Raw genomic sequence first — 19,255 nt, forward strand, 5'->3', positions numbered from 1 at the left:
TCTGTCATAGCTTGTCAGAAATCTGTGGTTTTTGGCTGAAATTTGCCTTTCCCCCAGCAGCACAGAAAACCATGGACCCCGAGGAGAGTAAGTCGATAGTAGAGAAGAGGATGAATTTCAGGCATGTGTCCTGGAGTTGGAACTGACAGCAATTTTTGGTATTTCAACATACTGAAACGGATTGAATTTTTCTTTAAAGAAGTCACTTAAAAATCTACTGAGCTGTTAAGTTTTCTTCTCTCTGACTTCAAATCTTTGATTCTCCTAGTATTTTTTATTTGACTAGACTGAAAATTTCAGCCGGATCAGTTTCTGTTCCCTCGCAGGAGGAGGCTGGCACTCTGCCAACTGGGCGGGACCGTAGTTAGTTTCAGTTTCCTTTCCTCTGAGGCCCTGAACCCCGGAGGCTGCTGAAGAATTTTCTGTGCCGTTTTCCGTGTCTGCTTAGCTGGCCAGACCCAGCAGCTACCCTCAGCTTCGGTCCTTGTACAGGTCCTACAAACAGGTAAATGACTTGCTGCTTTCCACTTTTCCTAGCCACTTGCAAATCGTCGTCTTCTTTTTTAATAAAAAAAAATCATTTTAGAATGAAAAACTAGTTAATGATATTTTGTGCTATCTGCTCATCCTCTTTTTACTCATCTTATGTGTAATGTAGAGTAAATAAGAGGCACAAATGCAAACTTTGTGCCAGTATGTGTTACCCGTTTTTCAATATTTAATGGAAAATACATTTGATTTTCTGCTAGATTGAGAAGTATGGCAGTGGCAACTCGTTTGACTGGGATGCAAGAAAAGAAGCTGCAAAATTATTTTGGAGGAAAACAGTTTACCCTTCTCTATAAAGCTACTGTCCACGAATTCTCTGGAGATAATTTGCTTCAGAGATGCTGTGACCAAGGGCCTACTGTGACGGTGATTTACGGTGGACATTATGTTTTGGGGGTGTATATAAGAGAGAGTTACAAGAGAGATGACAGAGTTCCCATCGTCCTCTTTGCCGTTCAAGAGAATGAAATTTCAGAATGCGACGTGGGAGCAAGTTCTCCATCTTCATTTCTTTATCAATATAATAGAAGATGGGATGATTCAGGATTCCTCCTAAATCTGGAGCAAAAAAAAGTGAATATGAACTTAGACACATTTAAAAAACTTGGACTACCTCAAAATCAACCTATTTCCTTTGAGGAATGTGAAGTTTTTCGTTGTGAAGGTAGGTTATTCAGATAATCTTCTATAGAGTTCTCTCCTGAATTTTTGGAGGATTTGAGGCAACCCATGTCTTTAAGGAAGAATGTCCTTATCTCTGGGTGACCCGGACTTTGCTGAGACCCAACCATGGCCAAAAGTAGCATGTACAGAGTTTTCTGGAGTGTGTTTGTGTGGGGGATGAGGTAGGGGAGGGGGGAGGAAAGGTAGAAGGAGAAGGGGGGGAGAGAGATAGAGGCAGCAAACTTAAAGATCGTGAGATTCTCTTGGAGGGAAACCAAAGCTTGAACTTCTCTTCATTGGTCCTAGATCCTGCAGTTTCCCATTGTGTCCATTATATTAAAAGACCAAAATGAATTTACTCATTTTTCTGCTAAAGGACATTATTTCCAATGTTTGCTGTTATAAACAATGCTTTTGTAATGTATTCGTGACTATAACTGTGCATAAAAATACTTCTTTATAGTAACTTCCTGCAAGTGGGTTTGCTGTTTAAGAATGATTGACATTCGCACTTCGATAGACACTTCTCAAAACCTTTTCTACTGTTCCCAGGAATGTTATAGAAATGCCTATTTCCCTATCTTCTTGCCAATATTTGATATTATCAGACTTCAGAATATTTGCAATTTGATGGTCAAAAGATGGTTTCTCATTTTCTTCTTCACTTATTCCTTCCTTCGCAAGTCTATGTGTACTGGCCATTTACATTTCTTCTCTGAAACGGTTATTTATGGCTACCTATTTAAAGGAAGGGACCCTGGGAGTAATATCCCCTGAGTATTTTCATGTTCCAAACCAGTTGTCTGTGGTCTTTATACTTGAATGATCAGCAGAGTATATAATTCTTCGGGGGATTTTGTAATGTTTCCACAGTGTTCGTGTTGCTGTGGAAAACCTAGGGCCAGACTTACTTAATTGTTTTTATTGTTTCCCTCTGACTGATTCGATCTTTCTTCCTGGCTACCCCAACCATCTAAAAAATATTGTTGATGTCTGGTCAATTTACTTGGATATGTCATGATGTTGACAATCCTGGATCAGTTAAGGAAACTTTTTGTCGAAGTATAACACATAAACAAAAAGTGCACAATTGATAAGTGCACCGACTGACAAACTTTTATAAATTAGACACACTAATGTAATGACTACTTGGATGAAGAAATAGATTATTATCATCGTTTCAAAAGACTCCTTGCTGATTCTTCCTGGTTATTATCAGCCAAAGATTAACCGTTACTTTGGCTTGTGTCGACGTTAATTACTTCTTTTTGAATTCTATGTAAGCGGGATCATATCAAAATATGTACTCTTGTGTGTCTGGCCTCTTACGTTCAGTATTATGTTTGAGGGATTGAGCTAAACAAGGGAGTGAATTATAAAATCAGACCTCTACAAATCAGATATCTTACTCAGTATCAGGTTTGACTAATCATTTCAAGGATAAAGGCATTCAGAAATCTCTGAGAAGGCAGAAAGGGTACAAGAACATTCTGTGTGGCTCCTAGGTCCTTCCTTTGCATATCAGACGTATGCTTTCTGGATAAAACAACAGGCAGGGTTGTTTTATGAAGTTTGTGGGCCACTTTACGTATTGAAGAGTGGTTATGTTATGGAACGTTCATATGTCAGTGCTATGGCCTGACTGTGCTCCCCCCACCCCAAATGCATGTTGAAGCCCTGATCCCCAGTGACTATACTTGGAGATGGGGCCTCTAAGGAAGTAATTAATGGTAAATGAGGTCATAAGAGTGGGGCCTTAATTCACTAGGATAAGCGTTCATTTAAGAAGGGACACCAGAGAGCTCACTGTCTCACCACGAACGTACAAGAAGAGTCATGGGAGAGCACCGTGAGATGGCGGCCACCTGCAAGGCAAGAGAAGAGGCCTCAGGATGAAATCTACCTTGCTGCACAGTGATCTTGGACTTCTGAGCTTCCAGAAGTGTGAGAAATAAATTTCTGTTGTCCCAGTTCATGGTATTTTGTATGGCAGCCTGAGCAGACTAAGACAATCAGCTTACATGACAATTCCCATGAAGACATGCCTCATAAATCTGTAGAATCTGTATTTGTTTATTCTAAGTAATCCTTAGCCAGGAGCTTCCAGTTAAGGACATTCAAGAGATAAGTGCTTTCCTTGTAGGAAATATCATTAGTCTGTTTACCTGGAGATAAGATTATTAGCATATTTTCAAAGAAATTCGGCTGGGTCACTTTTCTTTTTTTCCCTGAGAGTGTTGCTTGTGAAGTGAGTGAATGTATCTCAGAACAGCTGCTTTGGCTCCCTACCTCCCTACTGATTCATCCATATTATGTGTGTTGGAGTCATTTGTTCCTTTTCATTTTCATATGGTATGCCAGTGTAGTGAGTCCATCATACTTTTTTTTTTTTTTTAAATAGAATTACTGTCGGTGGACATTTGAGTTTTCCAGTTGGGGACTATTACAAATAATACTGCTATAAACCTTCTTGTATACGTGTTTTGGTTCACACATTCGTATTTTTTGAAGAACATAAACGTAAAATTTCTGGGTCATCGGATTTGTGTATGTTCAGTTTCAGTGGATACTGACAAAGCTTTCCAGCATAGTTGCACCAATTTCCACTGCCACAAGCAGTGTATGAGAGTTTCTGTCACTTCTAAATTTTTCCCAACACTCTTTGTTACAATATGTAGCCATTTTGGCCGGTGAACTATGGCATGACATTTTGTGAATTTGGTTTTCTTTGATTAGACTAGTCAGTAATTTATTTATTTTACAGTTTAAACCAATGACTATATTAATTTATCCTTTTTTTCAATTTATAAAATTTGTCTTGTAGTTTTGTTAATTCCTTCTTATATTTCTAAGGTTTGTTTCTACAATCTTTTCTGTTCCTATTTTCTATTTTCAAAACTTTCCTTCTTCCTTGTTATTAACAAAGTGTACTTTTATCACAAGGTTGATATAAAGTGTTTATATTATTGTTATTTTCTACATATTTACAATTTTGATTTTTAATCTCCTTTTGGATGTTAAAGTTAGGAAGTGCTTTTGTAAAATTCCAAGAGGTTTCTTTTCTCTTTGTTTGCACTTACTCTTTCCTTGTTTTATTATAGTCATTGTATGTAGTCTTCACTATTTCTACTTTCAGTTTAAATTTAAAGAGGTTTTCTTTCCGTACGTATAGCCATATTTTTAAATATTTCACACAGTATTCTTTTGTAGTGTAGAGAATTGCCAGCATCACTACCCCTCATCCTTTCAGGTTTTTTTTTAAAGATTTTATTTATCATTTATTTATTTTAGAGAGAGAGATACTGAGTGAGTGAGAGAGGAGAGGGAGAGAGAATCCACGACAGACTCTGTGCTGAGCACGGAGCCCAACACGGGGCACGGAGCCTGACCCGGGATCAATCCCATTACTGGGAGATCATGACCTGAGCGGAAACCAAGAGTTGGTCACTCAACCCACTGAGCCACCCAGGAGCCCTGCAGCTGATCCTTTCAGTTTTAAATCCACCACCAAAGAGTGTCTCTTCACAGGACATAAATAATTCTGGGCCTGAGTCTTGTTGGTTCACACAAGGTCCTCAGCCCTCCCCTGAACCACTCACTGTGCTCTGATTGGGCGAGGGATGAGTCCTTCGTTCTCTTTGGAGCCAAGAAGAAAATCAATTGGCCTGGAAGTTCCAGGAGCCCCAGTCGTAGATAGTAGGTTTCGGAGAAAACTTGGTGCCTGTGGTTTTTTTGTTTGTATGTCTCTGTGCATTATCCCTTTCAGACCTCTCGAATTATGGAGAGGAACTATTTCAAAGTATTACCAAGTCTGTCCCTGGCCTGTCCGTGCCTTTATGCCTTGCTTCTCTGATTCAGAAAGGACCCCAGTTTTCATTTCCCGTGTGGGAGCAAGCCACATACTACTGCTGAGTCATTGGGTGAGAAGAGCTCTGCAGACAATCTAGACTTACAGTGCCGACCTTGCCTCTAGCACTAGATTCTTCAAATGAGATGTTAAGGAGATTAGCCAGAATTTTCTCCACTTGCTTTTGTTATACTGTGCTGTCGTCATGGAAGAGCTGTTTCTGCATTTTCCCCTAGTGAATGCATTTCATTCAGTTAGCCAGTCATTCAACAACTTGTACTTTTCATTTTTCTTTATTTCCCTAGATTTATTGGACGAAAGAATCATGAAAGGGATTACTCGGTAAGTCAATGGTTTTAATGTTCTGTTATTCTGTTTGTTATCTTAGACTTACTCTTTTATAGGTTCTGGCAAATTGGTAGCACAAATTATAACTTGTGGATCATCAAGAATAAGCTATAAATATATTTATAATCATAAAACTATTTGACAATACCAGTGTTAAAACAGAAAGAACACCGAGTAAAGGGAAAACATTCCTAATGTGTTTTTTTTTTTTTTTATATGCTTGACAGCATGTCAACATTTTTGCTTAGACTTCTTAAAGTTACAGTTTCAGTTGCTTTAGAGAATTGCTTTGGAAGGGGTGGCTGGTAGGTAGAGAATACTTATATGAACTTCAAGAACATGTTAGAAATGATCTACTTCCATAAACTTCAAAAGTCGTATGTTATGTTATGCTTTTTGAAGTTTATTATTGATAAGTTATTTTCATACTTAACACAGTTCGTATTTATTACTAGGTTTATATGGTCTGGTTGCTTAAATCTGAAAGGTTTTATGTCTGATTGGCTTTACTTATAAGTGTTATTTTTACTTTTTTTTTCTTTTACAGTAGAATTTGAAGTAGGATAGTCGCTTGTCCTTTTAACAGGAAAGCAAGTTGCTAATCAAAAATAAATAATAATATATAAGAAAAGAAAATGAATTCTAGGAAAATTTATGGTAAGTTCTTGTGATCTACCCTCAGTCGATTGTTAAATTTGTCCTGTCTAAACAGACTCCAAGACAAATTGTTGGTTGACGTGAGAAATTACAGACCACGTAGAGACCTCGTTCACCAAATACGGATTCTGCTCCTGGGTCCAACTGGAGCTGGGAAGTCTAGCTTTTTCAACTCAGTAAAGTCTGTTTTCCGAGGCCATGTAACACACCAGGCTCTGGTGGGCTCTGATACAACTGGGGTATCTGACAAGGTATGTCCATTCAAGATCACTCAGCCTTTGCTGCTTTGTTCAAGTTCATTAGTTTTGAAAAGTCTTTTGCTGATCGACTTCATTCCTTGTAGACTTTATCTCCATTTGCAATTAAAAATATGTTCTCTTAAAATTGCTTTTTTCTCCTCTGTAGTACAGGACATATTCCATTAAGGATCCAAGGGCTGACAATCCCCTGCCATTTATTCTGTGTGACTCAATGGGGCTGGGTGAGAGGGAAAAAGGGCTGTGCATGGATGATATAGTCTACATCTTAAAAGGCCACATTTCTGACAGATACCAGGTATGATTGGGCTAATCATTGAGAAATTATAACTGATATTTAAAATGTTTATTTTTGCTTACTATTGACAGCAGCAGATGCTAGTCTAATTTAATGCATTACCGTTTATTTTCTTGAATGATACTTGTTCAAGATTGTTTGTTCCTTTTTGATATTTTATTTTACAAAGAATTAAGACATCCAAAAGATTCTTCTGTCATAGCTGTCATAACAACTCTGAATGTTGTTATATATTCTATTGCCTCTGGCTATGTGAAACAGAAATCCAATATATCAATTTATTCTCATAGGTAATTTTTCTTATGTAACAGGAAGTCTGAAGGTAGGCAGCTTTGGGTCAGTGCGGAAGCTCTCCGAGGTTATCAATTTTAAGGGTCCATCTCACTTTCTCTTATGAGACCCTCAATATGGGGTACTTTGTGTCCCCCTAAAATTCACATGCTAAAGCCCTAATCCCCAATGTGATGGTATTAGAAGGTGGGGCCTTTAAGAGGTGATTAGATCATGAGGGTAAATCCCTCATGAATGGGGTTAGTGCCCTTACAAGAGTTAAAAGAGAGGTGATCTTTCTCTCTGCCGTCTGAGGACACAAGAAGAAGGCAGCTGTCTACAGATCAGGAAGAGAGCTCTCCTCAGACGCCAAATCTGCTAGCACCTTGATCCTGGACTTTCTAGCCCTCAGAACTGTGAGAGGTAGTTTTTGTTCTTTTTGGCACCAAATATGCTAATTCGTTACACCCGAGCTGGCTAGGATGTGTGGCTTGCATCCTTACGCTCTCCAGATGTTCACACTGAGTCCTGTCCGTGTTCTAGGCAAGAGGAGGGAGCATTAAAGAGAAAGCCACTTATTCTGTCATTTTTTAAAAACTTTCTAGTCCTTTTTATAGACATTTAGATTTTGAATTAATCATTAATTTACCTCGTTCCAAATGAATAGTCAGTTGTGCCAGCATCTTTCATTGAATGTCTTTGCGTCTTTCCCCTATCAAATATAGGGATTGGTTTATTCTCTTGATGTATTTATCAATTCCTTAATGATATTCTTATTATTACCAAATCATTTAATTGTTCTAATTACCATAACAATCAACTGTGTCTTGATACCTCCCTGGACAAGTCATATTCATTATTTATTTCTTGCATTTGTTTTTCTTGACTGTTTTCACAATAGACTTTTCCAAGTGAACCTGTTTGTGTTTTGATTGTTTGTGTTTGATTTGTTGGTGCTTTGATTAAAATTACATTAAAATTTTATATCAAAAGTTGATTTACATCTTTACATACCCAGTGTTCTTATCCAGAAACATAACATGTTTCATGTTTCTATTCACGCAAGGGTTTTTCATTCTTCAGTATAGCAGTGTCTTGTAGAGGTAAACTTTATTTTTAAGTATTCTTTTTTTTTAAAAACAACTTTTTATTTTTATTATAGAGAATTTTAAACCAATGCAAATGTAGACAAAGCAATTTAATGAATTCCCATTTACTCAGCTTCAGCAATTTTTGATTCATGGCCCGTCATCAGTGTCTGTCCACTTTTTCCTCTCCTGTATTACTTGGAATTGAATTTAATACATTATAGCATTTGATCCATAAATCATAGCAAGTACACCAAAACTCTGATGACAAATACCGAACCCACCCTTACTAGTCAACTAACACCCAAACCACATGCAATTAGTTTTGGTGTACTGAAATATAGTCAGAAGTCAACTTTACAAAATAAGGCATAGTCAAAGAATCCATTTTCTTCCTCTGCCCCTTCAAATACATTTCTTCCCTTTCCTTAAAAGCAACCATATAAAAATTTATGGTTTACTTTCCTTTTTTACTATATAAGAAAATACTTACAGATTTGTAGTTCTCTTTTTAGAGAAGTCATGAAATACTCTCTGTTATTGATATATTAGAATCTTGCCACTACACATAGTCCTGAAGTTAATAGGCCTGTACATGCATCATTTTGTATTTTTGCCAGTATACCTGTGACAGATTCCCAGCAGAGGGATTGCTAGTTCAAGAGTAAACGCATCTCATTTTGGACCACTTTTGGTCCTTGCGTTCTGTGTGATGATACTGGATTTCTTTCTGAATGCTCTCATCTCCACCTTGGTCACATTGCTTCTATCTAGAACACTTTCGGCCCTATGCTCATTCCCTTTATCAGACTAACTCCTCCTACTTTGAGACTCCCAGATTACGTGTCCCTTTCTTGCAGAAGTTTTACCTGACTGCATGAACAGGCTGCTAGCTACTTGCATAGACCGTCTTCTCTACTGGGTTGTTAGCCTCGTAATATCAGAGACTAGCACACTGCCTGAAACATAGTATGTGCTCATGAGTATCCATGGAATTAAAAGTTGGTTTATGTTTACCTTACAGTTTGATTCCACGAAAGCAATCACACCAGGTCATAGTAACTATATTGACTACCCATTGCTGAAGGACAGAATCCATTGTGCGGCATTTGTGTTCGACATCAATTCTGTTGAATACCTCTCTCGTGACATGATGGCTAAGATAAAAAAAATTCGAAGGGAGTTGATAAAGTGTGGTGAGTCTCATTCTAGTTTGCTATTAAGGGTAATCGATTAGACTATATTGTAGAATGGTTTTAGAACAGGATGAAAAATTTGAGAAATTTCATATGTGAATCTTCCCTGGCCCATCAGTGTGGTTCAAGCAAATCAAGCACTCGATAGCTGTATGACTTTGTGCCGTGACTTAAACTCTCTCTGTCTCAATTTCCTAATGTATAAAGTTAGTATAACAATAGCACCTATCTCAGAGATTTATTATAAGGATTAAACAAATCAATATATTTGAAGAGTTTAGCACAGTCCTCACTACCTTTTACCACTGTATCCTAGCATGGATTCATTTACTAAAAGTTCTAGATTTCCCCTTGGGCCTTAAATGATTAGAAATGGAAAACAGTATTTCAGTAAGAAAACACAGCAGGGAAGTAAGATGTTAGGTAGGGCGGGGTAGCACAAAGATTTAGGACAAGGTAAACAGGATCAGGGAGTTAGGGTGCCCCATACTGGCTTTTTTGGCTTTATTATCCATTCTGTCCGGGAGAGATCCAGTTTATCACAACTTTGATTAAGTTAGAAGCATGGAGTGATTCACTTGCTCCCTGAAATTGGAAACCTTGCCAGGGAGGTTAGTGTAGGGGGGTGCTTGCTAGCATTGTGACAGAAGAGCAATGTATTTGTGAGGCTTTGACACATGCTATTTCCTTCTTGAGGATTCTTCTCCCCCATCTTGTTTATGAGATCTCTTTTCTCCAGTCTACATAAAAACAACTGTTTGGACAGGATAGGAGACCAATCAACAATATTGTAGCATCAATTTTAGTTATCTCTTCCAAGAAGTGGTTTCATTTGAAGCCTCATTTTTTACCATGGAAAGCAATGAAGGGAATTTCCTATGTCAGAGGAATTCCGGGTACTAATGAGTAGTTGAGTGGGGTATTTTTAGGGGTTGTGGGCCTTCCCAAATCTCTGAAATTGCTCCCTAGATAGCCTGTTGCATAATTGAAAGCTGATTAACTGAAATATCCTGATGTCTTTAATGATCAAAGTGGCATGTATCTGTGTGGCCTAGGTGTAGCCCACGTGATTTTGCTCACTCATGTGGATAGCATGGATCTGGTTACAAGAGGTGACCTTAGAGACATATACAGCTGTATGCCTGTGAAGCTCAAGGTAATGAATGATGTTCCTCTTTGTAGACACATTTCCTGGGATATGTCACTATAATCACATGATATTACTGTGAATAAAAATAAAAGTGGACACCTACTGAACTTAAGAATTAACACAGTTTCTTGGGTAATTCAGACTTGTGTCTCAAGATTAAAAAATTAAATATATATTCATCTTTACACGGACACAGATCATTCCATTTATTATAATTTAACCCAAATAGGTTCAATTCAACAAATATTTATTGATTGCCTTTCATAATTGAGTCAGTATGATACTCTCTAACCAGTTACACAGATAATGGAAATAATTTCTCTGCACTCAAAAGCTTATAATTTATCACTGTTTCTATATTGCAGTTAGAGACAGTCCACAGAGAACTTGGATTTGCTCTTTCTGACATCTTGGTGGTTAGTAATTATACCTCAGAGTGGGAATTGGACCCTGTAAAGGACGTTCTGATCCTCTCTGCACTGAGACAGATGCTGTGGGCTGCAGATGACTTCTTAGAGGATTTGCTTCTTGAGGAAACAGGTAGATGCATTTGGTGGTGTAGACACTTGGAGGTGTCAGCTGTATGGCTGCTCCCTGCTTGGATCTGTTGGGTACCTGGCAGTTCACTGTGTCCCTGTAGGTCGCTGTCTTGTGGGTAGTCCTACCCTTTACCTCACTGGCTGGGTGTGTTTTTTCCCCTCACATTTCCTGATTTCCCACCCTTAGGGCACAGCCTACAGAGTTTGCATGACTTCTCTTTCCCCCGGGTCTAAAGATAGAATCTTTGAAACGATGCACTTCTGTCATTGCAACTGTCTGAACACCCCAAGTTGTATCCTTGCCCTCTTTTCTCAAAATGTGCTTCTTTGCTTGGGACCCAGAAATGGATTGGATCAGCATTGTTCCTGATCAGATGTGATCTTTGATAACTTGCCCTTTTCTTGGGACGTATGTTTTTGCCTTTTTTTGACTTGACTTTCTTGATGTGTCTCCCACCTCAGAGTTTCTCTTAATGCTATGTGATCAGTGCTGGGAGGACGTATGTGCCTTTCATATTTACAGCCTCAGACTTTAACATTATGTGCATTCTCTCTCAGATTCTCTCAAGAATACATGCTGCACTGTTTTAATCAAAGATCAGACAGAAGTTTCAATTTATACTCAAATGTTATTTTAGTTTGCGAGAAATCAAATTAGAATATCATATCCCCTTTATTCTCTCTCACTTGCAAACTACTAAGAAACTCTCATGCTACTACTGACTCCGCCGTCTTGGTTTCTCCATGTCTTCTCTTCTTCATGGAGCATGCACTCCCAAAGTCAGGGCTGGTTGGCTTAGACCCCCCCAGTAGCCCAACGTTCCTTCTCCTTCTGGTTGCTTTTCCCTAAATAATCCAGTAAGAATATTTTGTTTCTCTTTTCCCAGAGATCAAAGAAAAGGAATTATCAAGTGAGTAAAAGAAGGAAAAAAATGTGTGAACCCTTCATATAATAATAATTTTTATCTCATCATAGAAGAATGAAAATTGAGAAATAAGAAAACACAGGAAAAAGAGAAGTAGCTGAAACAGAAGGGGCATGTTTTATTTATGTCTGGGATGAAGCTACGTTTACAAAATGATAATACCGGCAAATAACTAGGAACAGTGGGCTTTAAAGCCATTAATCATGGAAAAAATGATCATAATTTCCTTTGGATTTATGTTCTGTATCTGTGAAAAATGAAAGTTTCTTCTTACAAAACCTGAATTTAACTTAAGTGTGTGTGTGTGATTTTGGAAAAGTTTATTTTAATTTGTCAGTGTCTTCTGGTCTTCACTCATGTCATCTTAATTTTGCCTTTTTTTTATTTCTAAAGTATTTGATCTTCTCTTTGGGTTTCCAGTTAATGTTGTATTCTTTAACTGAAAACCATTTGTTTGTTTGTTTAATATCTGAAACCCTCTTCTAGGATGTAAAAATACTGGTAAGAGTTTGAGAGGATAAAACAGACAAACACTATAGTTTGATTTTTCTGTCAATTATGACTATTTTAGTTACAAGTGAAAAACTCAACCTGAATTACATGATTAAAAAATAATCAAACCATATAAAAGGCTGGAATTGAACAGAACTGCCTCAGAAATGGTTGACTCTAGGGATTCAAAAGCTATTCTCTCTCTCTCTCTCTCTCTCTCTCTCTCACACACACACACACACACACACACACACTCTGGTTCCTTCTTTATGTCTATTGCTGTCATTCTCTCAGGCTAGCATTCTTGATAAATCTTAAACCATCTGAATCCAAGCTTCAAGTTGACATTCATTCAGTCTTGTAATCCAAAAAAGAAGAGGGCTTTTCTTTTCCAGTTTCATTGTGAAATAGTCCAAAAAAGGACTGCAGCTGATCTAGTTCAAATCATATGCCTACTCCAGGAACAATCACTTTATCTGCAGAAGAGAGAGGAATGTGATCTTCCCATCTTAAGTCATACTTGCCCAGGAAGAGTGATTTGTTATTAGAAGAAGGGAGTTAATCATGTTATTAGAAGAAGAGGCTGTTGGATTAACTGAGCTGGAGGGGCACCTCAATTTGTATCTTATAGATTTGGGAAGTTTTGTATCTAGTTTCTCACTTAGATTATAAAAAAGTCTTGTTAATAAGTCTAAAAATCATCAATTACTTTAAAAAAGCTTTTTATGAAAGTAACGTATACACATAAAAAGTGTGCAGTTCATAATTATATGGCTCAATACATTTTATAGACTTAACCCATGAAACTGGAACTCAGGTAAGAAACAGAACATTCTAGAAGTCCCCTTAGAGCCCCAGTCTAGCTACCTAGGATATCCACTATTCTGATTTCTAATTGCATAGATTAGTCTTGTCCTTTTTTATCCCTTTCATAACATTATGCACTATTTACTCTTTACTCTTTTGGGTCCGACTTCTTTCGTGAGCTAGTGTATTTGTTTGACTCCTATTATTATACATAGGTAAAGATCATTTATTCTCATCTATCCTAGTATTGTGATGTTAATGGGTAGTTCTAATACTTTCCTTACAGATCAACAATACATTCCATGTATGTTACATTAAGCATTTTTCTGATTTATAGCTACATAGAAATAAACCATGTGATTTTGGGTCTTTCCAATTTTGTATAATAATAAAGATTCCATAATGGGAACATACTATATTTCAGTTTGTAAGTATAGCTTGAAAACGAGAGTAGCATCATGAATAAGTTGACATTATCTCAAGATTTACAGAGTAGTGTAAAGGGTCAAACATGGCCAAGACATTCTTGAAGAACGAAGTGGGAAAACAGGTATAAAGAGACATATTAAGAAATGTAAGTTGACTGTGGTGCCTTAGTAAGTTTATGGAACAGAGTGGAGAGTCCAGAAACAGACTCAAACATGTCTGGATATTTGTTCTATGATAGGGGTAGCATCACAGATGAGTGGAAAAACAACAGACAATTCATAAATGGTCTAGTCAGTTGGTCACCCATATGGGGAAAAACAAAACTGAATCCCTCACATCAGACGCAGAAGTCTACTTTAGGTGGACTAAGTACCTAAATGCTAAAAGGCTTTCAGAAGGTAAAATAGAAGGGTACTTTCATAATTTGGGGGTAAGGAAATAGTTCTTAAGTCATATTTCTTAAACAAGACACAAAAAGCTTAGTCTCAAAAGAGATTGAAAATTCAACTACTTTGAAATCAGTAATTTTTATGTTCAACAAGTCCCATTAACATAGTGAAAAGGCACAGCAAAATGTGGGAGAACATATAACTAGCAAAGAACTAATAAAAGGATGTACAAAGAAATCCTACAGGTCTAGAAGAAAACTAAAATATAAAAGAAAATGAACCAAAGACTTGAGAAGGAGCTCTAAAGAAAAAGGAAATTAAAATATCTAGTAGGGAGAAACATACTCTATATCGTTAATAATAAAAAAAGATCCAAACTAAAATAATTTGATTCTTTTTTACATGTATTGAGATTTAATTGACTTATAAAGTATACTATATATTTAAGGTGTAAAATTAAGTGAGTTTTGATATATGAACACTCCTGTGAAATAATCTTGACAATCAAGATAATAAATGTTTCTAGCTCCCCCTGCCAAAAAAAATTACGGAGTGACTTTGTAATCCATTGTCTTTATTCCACCTCTTGTTCTGGTCTGTACTCTGTCACTAAGTTACTTTTCATTTTTTAGAATTTGTATACATGAAATTGTACAGAATATACTCTTTGTGTCTGGCTTCTTTTATTCAGTGTGTTTTGAGATTCAGCCATGTTGTTGCATGTAACACTAGTTCCTTCCTTTTATTGCCAAGTAGTATTTCATTGTGTGGATATACTACATTTCTTTATCCATTCACCTATTAACAGACTTTTGGATTGTTTCCAGTAAAGTTCAAGATACGCAGACAGACCTGATGAGCCAGGAATTTGACTCTCAGTTACTTACTTTAAGGATACTTTTTATGTGTGCATCGAAACACACGTGTAAGGATTTTTGTAGTAGCATTGTTCATAATAGTCCCGACTGGAAGCAACCTGCATGCCCATCAATAGTAGAAAAGATAATATATCGTGGCATATTATACAGAGTACTTCATTTTATATAGCAAAGAAAATTAAAGAGCTATAACTGTATCCATCAGTGTAAATATTGCAAATATAATACTGACCAAAAGAATAAAGACATGAATGAATCTGTACCTTATGAATAGGTTTGTAAAAATCTCTCAAAAGTTCTAGATAAAAAAGAGCAAATGACTGTAAAAATGAAGATGGTAATTACCTTTCAAGGGTTTGGGGTTGTGAAGAGTCAGGGGCTTACCTTTGTTTTGAACAGGGTGGTGGTGAAATGAATATTTGCTTTTTAATTATTTTTAAGTCGTACATTTATATTTTATGTACTTTCCTGCATGTATTATACATTTCATAACTAAAATGGAAAAAAATGAGAAGTTATATCATCTACAAACGCTAGAATTAGACAAGACTGGGTCTCTGCTACATGATATGTGATCTTTAAGAAGTCTCTCATTTCCCTATCTTAACAGATGGTGATAACACTTTATTATAGATATGTTGTAAGAACTAAATTAGATAATATATACAACTAGATTATCAGTGCAGGCACGTAGAAACAGAAACTCAGGGGCGGGTGGACATTGCTAATGTTGTATAACAAACTGATAAGATACTGTGTCTCCTACTGTAAATTTAACTTTATTGTAGCTGAAAACAAAGATAAGACTTGGACTTAGATAGCTCATAAGAAAATGAAAGAGACCGAAAGCCACATTATCGGAGTTTTTGCTTTTGATTGTTTGATATGCGGTTTTTTAAAAGAAATATACTTTTGGCTTCAAGAGCATACTGTATCTCAAATTCAAAATTTCTAATAGCAAATAGAAACATAATAAATGGCTTGGTCACGTCTGCCCCCTACTGGCCAATTTACAAAGTGGAAAGGATGCTGAAGGTTGAACTTGGAAGCTTGAATAAAAACTGCTAAGGTTTCTAAGTCTTGAAAAAGCTATCACAGAAAAATTTTAAATGTGTAATTTTGTTAAAGGTATGCAAGCTTTAAATAGAAGATAATTTTCTCCTGCTGTTGAAGATGTGGTAGTACTTGGAAATGCTGTGGTCTGCGTTCTCTAATGTTTCTGGCATTATAATAGACTATTTATGTGTTATTTGCATTTTAAGCTAACATTAATGTGTCCTGTTTTAGCTTTTTTGTTAACCTGCAGTATATAAATTTGAATATGTAATACTAAAGGCTTATGGTGATCAATGAACACACAAAATGGGTACTTTTGCCTCTTGCTTTTCATAAATGTGATCCCCAATTATATTGCTTTTGGATAATGAAGTCTTGAACCCACTGATACAAGGGTTAATTTGTATAGACAAATCACAGTTGTGGGGAACAGGAGAAACATTATACTTTAAGTGCCATGTTCTCTCGATTTTAATTTCTATTTTATTTAAGATTATTACATATGAACTATGCAAATTAGTTACTATAGCAAATTGCTACAAAAGTATGAAAATATGCCCTGTTTCCCTGCCAATGCTGCCTTCATAGAGATATACGGTGGATTCCTTTCAGCTACATAGTATTGAGTCCAACCCTTTCTTAGGTTGGTTTTCCTAATCTGGACATATTTGATCTTAAACCCTAAAACAAGAGCTTCACCGAGTGACTTTCTCCTCTTCGCTGTTTTGTGCATCCTCCTCTCTCCATGGCTTTGTTCACACTTTGGGGGCTGTTATTTAATTTCTATTTGCCTTGTCTTCTCATCTGGTAAATGGGGATACTTTACCTACATTGATTATTTTGAGGATTGAATGAGAAAGCATATGTACTTTTTTGAAAAGCGTCTGAAACACAGTAGGCACTAACTAAATGCCTTTAGCCAGTATTCATTTTCCCTAACCTTCTATAGTATTCCTCCCCCATTCCCAACTACCACCTACCAATAAAGAATTGTTTTCTCGGCCATTGGCATTCTGCTGACTCTTTGTAGATACCACTCAAGCGTTATCCCACTCTGTGAATTATCTCGCTACGTGACTGCATACACGGCACAGAGCTTCTTGTGGGCAGGAGTCCAAATAGTATAGTTTCTGCTCAGAGTAGATGTCCAATAATGTTTTGGGAGACTAAATGAAGTGACTGGAAAACATGAAGGTTGATGGGATGTGAACCCAATTCATGTAATGCCAATTGGGAACAATAACAAAAAACTATTTTTAAATGTGGGAAACTAATGCAGGAAAAGGCAAAGAAAGGCGGAGCTGAAGCCATTCCTCCTTTTAATAGTCTTAATGGCGATCTGCATTCATGAGACTCTGGCAGAAAATAGAAGGAACTCCAGGTCGTTTAAGCAATGTAATTTAATGTAGAAATTTGGCTAAGCAAGTGATGGAAAGCCGAGAAGTCAAATCAAAGAGAAGCGAACCATAGGTTAGCCAAGTATGGGAGACGAAGCTTTACCTCTGCCCATCTTAAGTGTTTTTAGCTGGGGCTCTATAACAAAAGTCATATCAGCAAGAGAAAAATGGCTTATTAACACATGCACAGTGCACATCCCGAGGGAGAAGCCTCAGCGAGTAACTCGAAGCTGTGGCATAGAAAAATATATCTGCACCCCTATGTTCATTGCAGCATAATTTACAATAGCCAAGATATGGCAGCAACCTAAGTGCCCATCAATGGATAAATGGAGAAAAAAATATATACAACAGAATATTATTCAGCCATAAAAACAATGAAATTTTGCTATTTGTGACAATGTGGTTGGACCTAGAGGATATTAGGTTAACTGAAATAAGTCAGACAGAGAAAGACAAATACCATATGATTTCACTTACATGTGGAATCTAAAAACAAAACAGGAGCCCTTGGGTGGCTCAATTGGTTAAGCGTCCAACTCTTGATTTTGGCTCAAATCATGATCTCAGGGTCCTGGGACTGAGCCCCACGTGGTCAGACTCCGTGCTCAGCAGGAAGTCTGCTCCAGGATTCTTTCTCTCCCTCTCCCTCTGCCCCTCCCCCACCCCTGAAATAAATAAATTAATCTTAAAAAAAAAAAACCCAAAAAACCAAATGACAAAAAAAACCCCACAAAACACCAGAAACAGACTCAAATACAGAAAACAAACTGATGGTCAGAGGGGCTGGGGGTGGGGGATGGGCAAATGAGTAAAAGAGATTAATAGGTACAAATTTACAGTTATAAATAGATTGTGGGGATGAAAAGTACAGCATAGGGAGTATAGTGAATAACACTGTAATAGCAGTGTATGGTGACTACACTTGAGGTGAGCATTGTGTAATGTACAGAATTATTGAGTTGTTATGTTATATACCTGAAATGTATAAAACATTGTATGTCAACTGCAAAAACAAAACACACACACACACACACACCCAAAGTTGTGGCTTACAACTCCAGCTTATGTAGCATCTTCAGTGAAAAACAATAAATTTGTAGGGAAATGACAGGACAAGGAGAGCAGTTAGGCTTCCAAGGATGGCAGGCTGTGGAATGGTAAATACATGGGAGGCACTCAGGGAGTAAAGTTTGTTTGCAGATTGCTCTGGTGCTGTCTCTGGGCTCATAGGAGTCTGTCTCCAGTAGAGGGAGCATTTAATAGCCTACCTTTAGGCAGAAAGGGGGAGGCTAGGGAGAGCTTTTCTTGCTTACCTGCTTCTTGTCTTTAGCTCAAAATAACTTTTATGTCCAAGAGGTATATTTTGGGGTGATGTATTCTAATTTCCTTCAACTAAAACAGGAAGCGGCTACCCCCTTAGGACGGAAAGAATTATGTGACAAGATAGAGTTCCCTGGACCAAGAGGCCAAAGCTCTTTGGAGGAAGCTAAGCGAAGTAGGAACTTCCTTGTGACAAGTGAAACTGCTCCGGGTGGGGCTCTCCCATGGAAGCTAGAGCCGGGAAGAAGGCGCTTTTGAGAGGTCATGCCCAAGAGTAAGAGAGGAGCCCAAGATCTCGAACGTCTGCCCTCCCATGTCTACACTGGCCACACCCCGACATTACCCGCTGAGACGGGAGCCTGGAGAAAGCAGCCTGCAGAAGTGCACTTTTCTTTTCTTTTTTCTTTTTCTTTTTCTTTTTCTTTTTCTTTTTCTTTTTCTTTTCTTCTTTCTTTCTTTCTTTCTTTCTTTCTTTCTTTCTTTCTTTCTTCTTTCTTTCTTTCAAGTTTTTAGTTTATTTATTTGAAAGAGAGAGAGAGCACAAAGGGAGAGTGAGAGAGAGCGTCAGACCCCCTGCTGAGCAGAGAGCCAGATGCTGGACTCCATCCCGGGACCCTGAGATCATGACCTGAGCTGAAGGCAGACGCTTCACAGCCTGAGTCACCCAGGCGCCCAGAAGTGGGCTTTTCTGTGACA

General features: G+C 37.5%; 1 protein-coding gene across 3 annotated transcripts; it reads left to right on the plus strand.

Annotated features, from left to right (window-relative positions):
- The first annotated feature begins 354 nt into the window (after nucleotides 1-354).
- On the plus strand, nucleotides 355-16,842 carry LOC123795280 (interferon-induced protein 44-like). 3 transcript variants are annotated; one of them, XM_045801937.2, is made up of 9 exons: nucleotides 356-505; nucleotides 750-1,213; nucleotides 5,365-5,401; nucleotides 6,120-6,315; nucleotides 6,470-6,619; nucleotides 9,002-9,173; nucleotides 10,229-10,329; nucleotides 10,689-10,863; nucleotides 11,750-16,842. In XM_045801937.2, exons 2-9 carry the CDS (start codon nucleotides 760-762, stop codon nucleotides 11,779-11,781), a joined length of 1,317 nt encoding a protein of 438 aa, XP_045657893.2. In that variant the 5' UTR covers nucleotides 356-505; nucleotides 750-759; the 3' UTR covers nucleotides 11,782-16,842. The 3 variants fall into 3 exon arrangements, with proteins under 3 accessions (XP_045657895.2, XP_045657893.2, XP_087722162.1); XM_045801939.2 differs by lacking the exon at nucleotides 6,470-6,619 and having other exon boundaries at nucleotides 355-505; XM_087866036.1 differs by lacking the exons at nucleotides 356-505; nucleotides 750-1,213 and adding an exon at nucleotides 3,032-3,156.
- Nucleotides 16,843-19,255: the final 2,413 nt, after the last annotated feature.

Source organism: Ursus americanus, chromosome 12, assembly GCF_024610735.1.
Source record: "Ursus americanus isolate L20-20 chromosome 12, mUrsAme1.1.p, whole genome shotgun sequence".
Lineage (NCBI taxonomy): Eukaryota > Metazoa > Chordata > Mammalia > Carnivora > Ursidae > Ursus > Ursus americanus.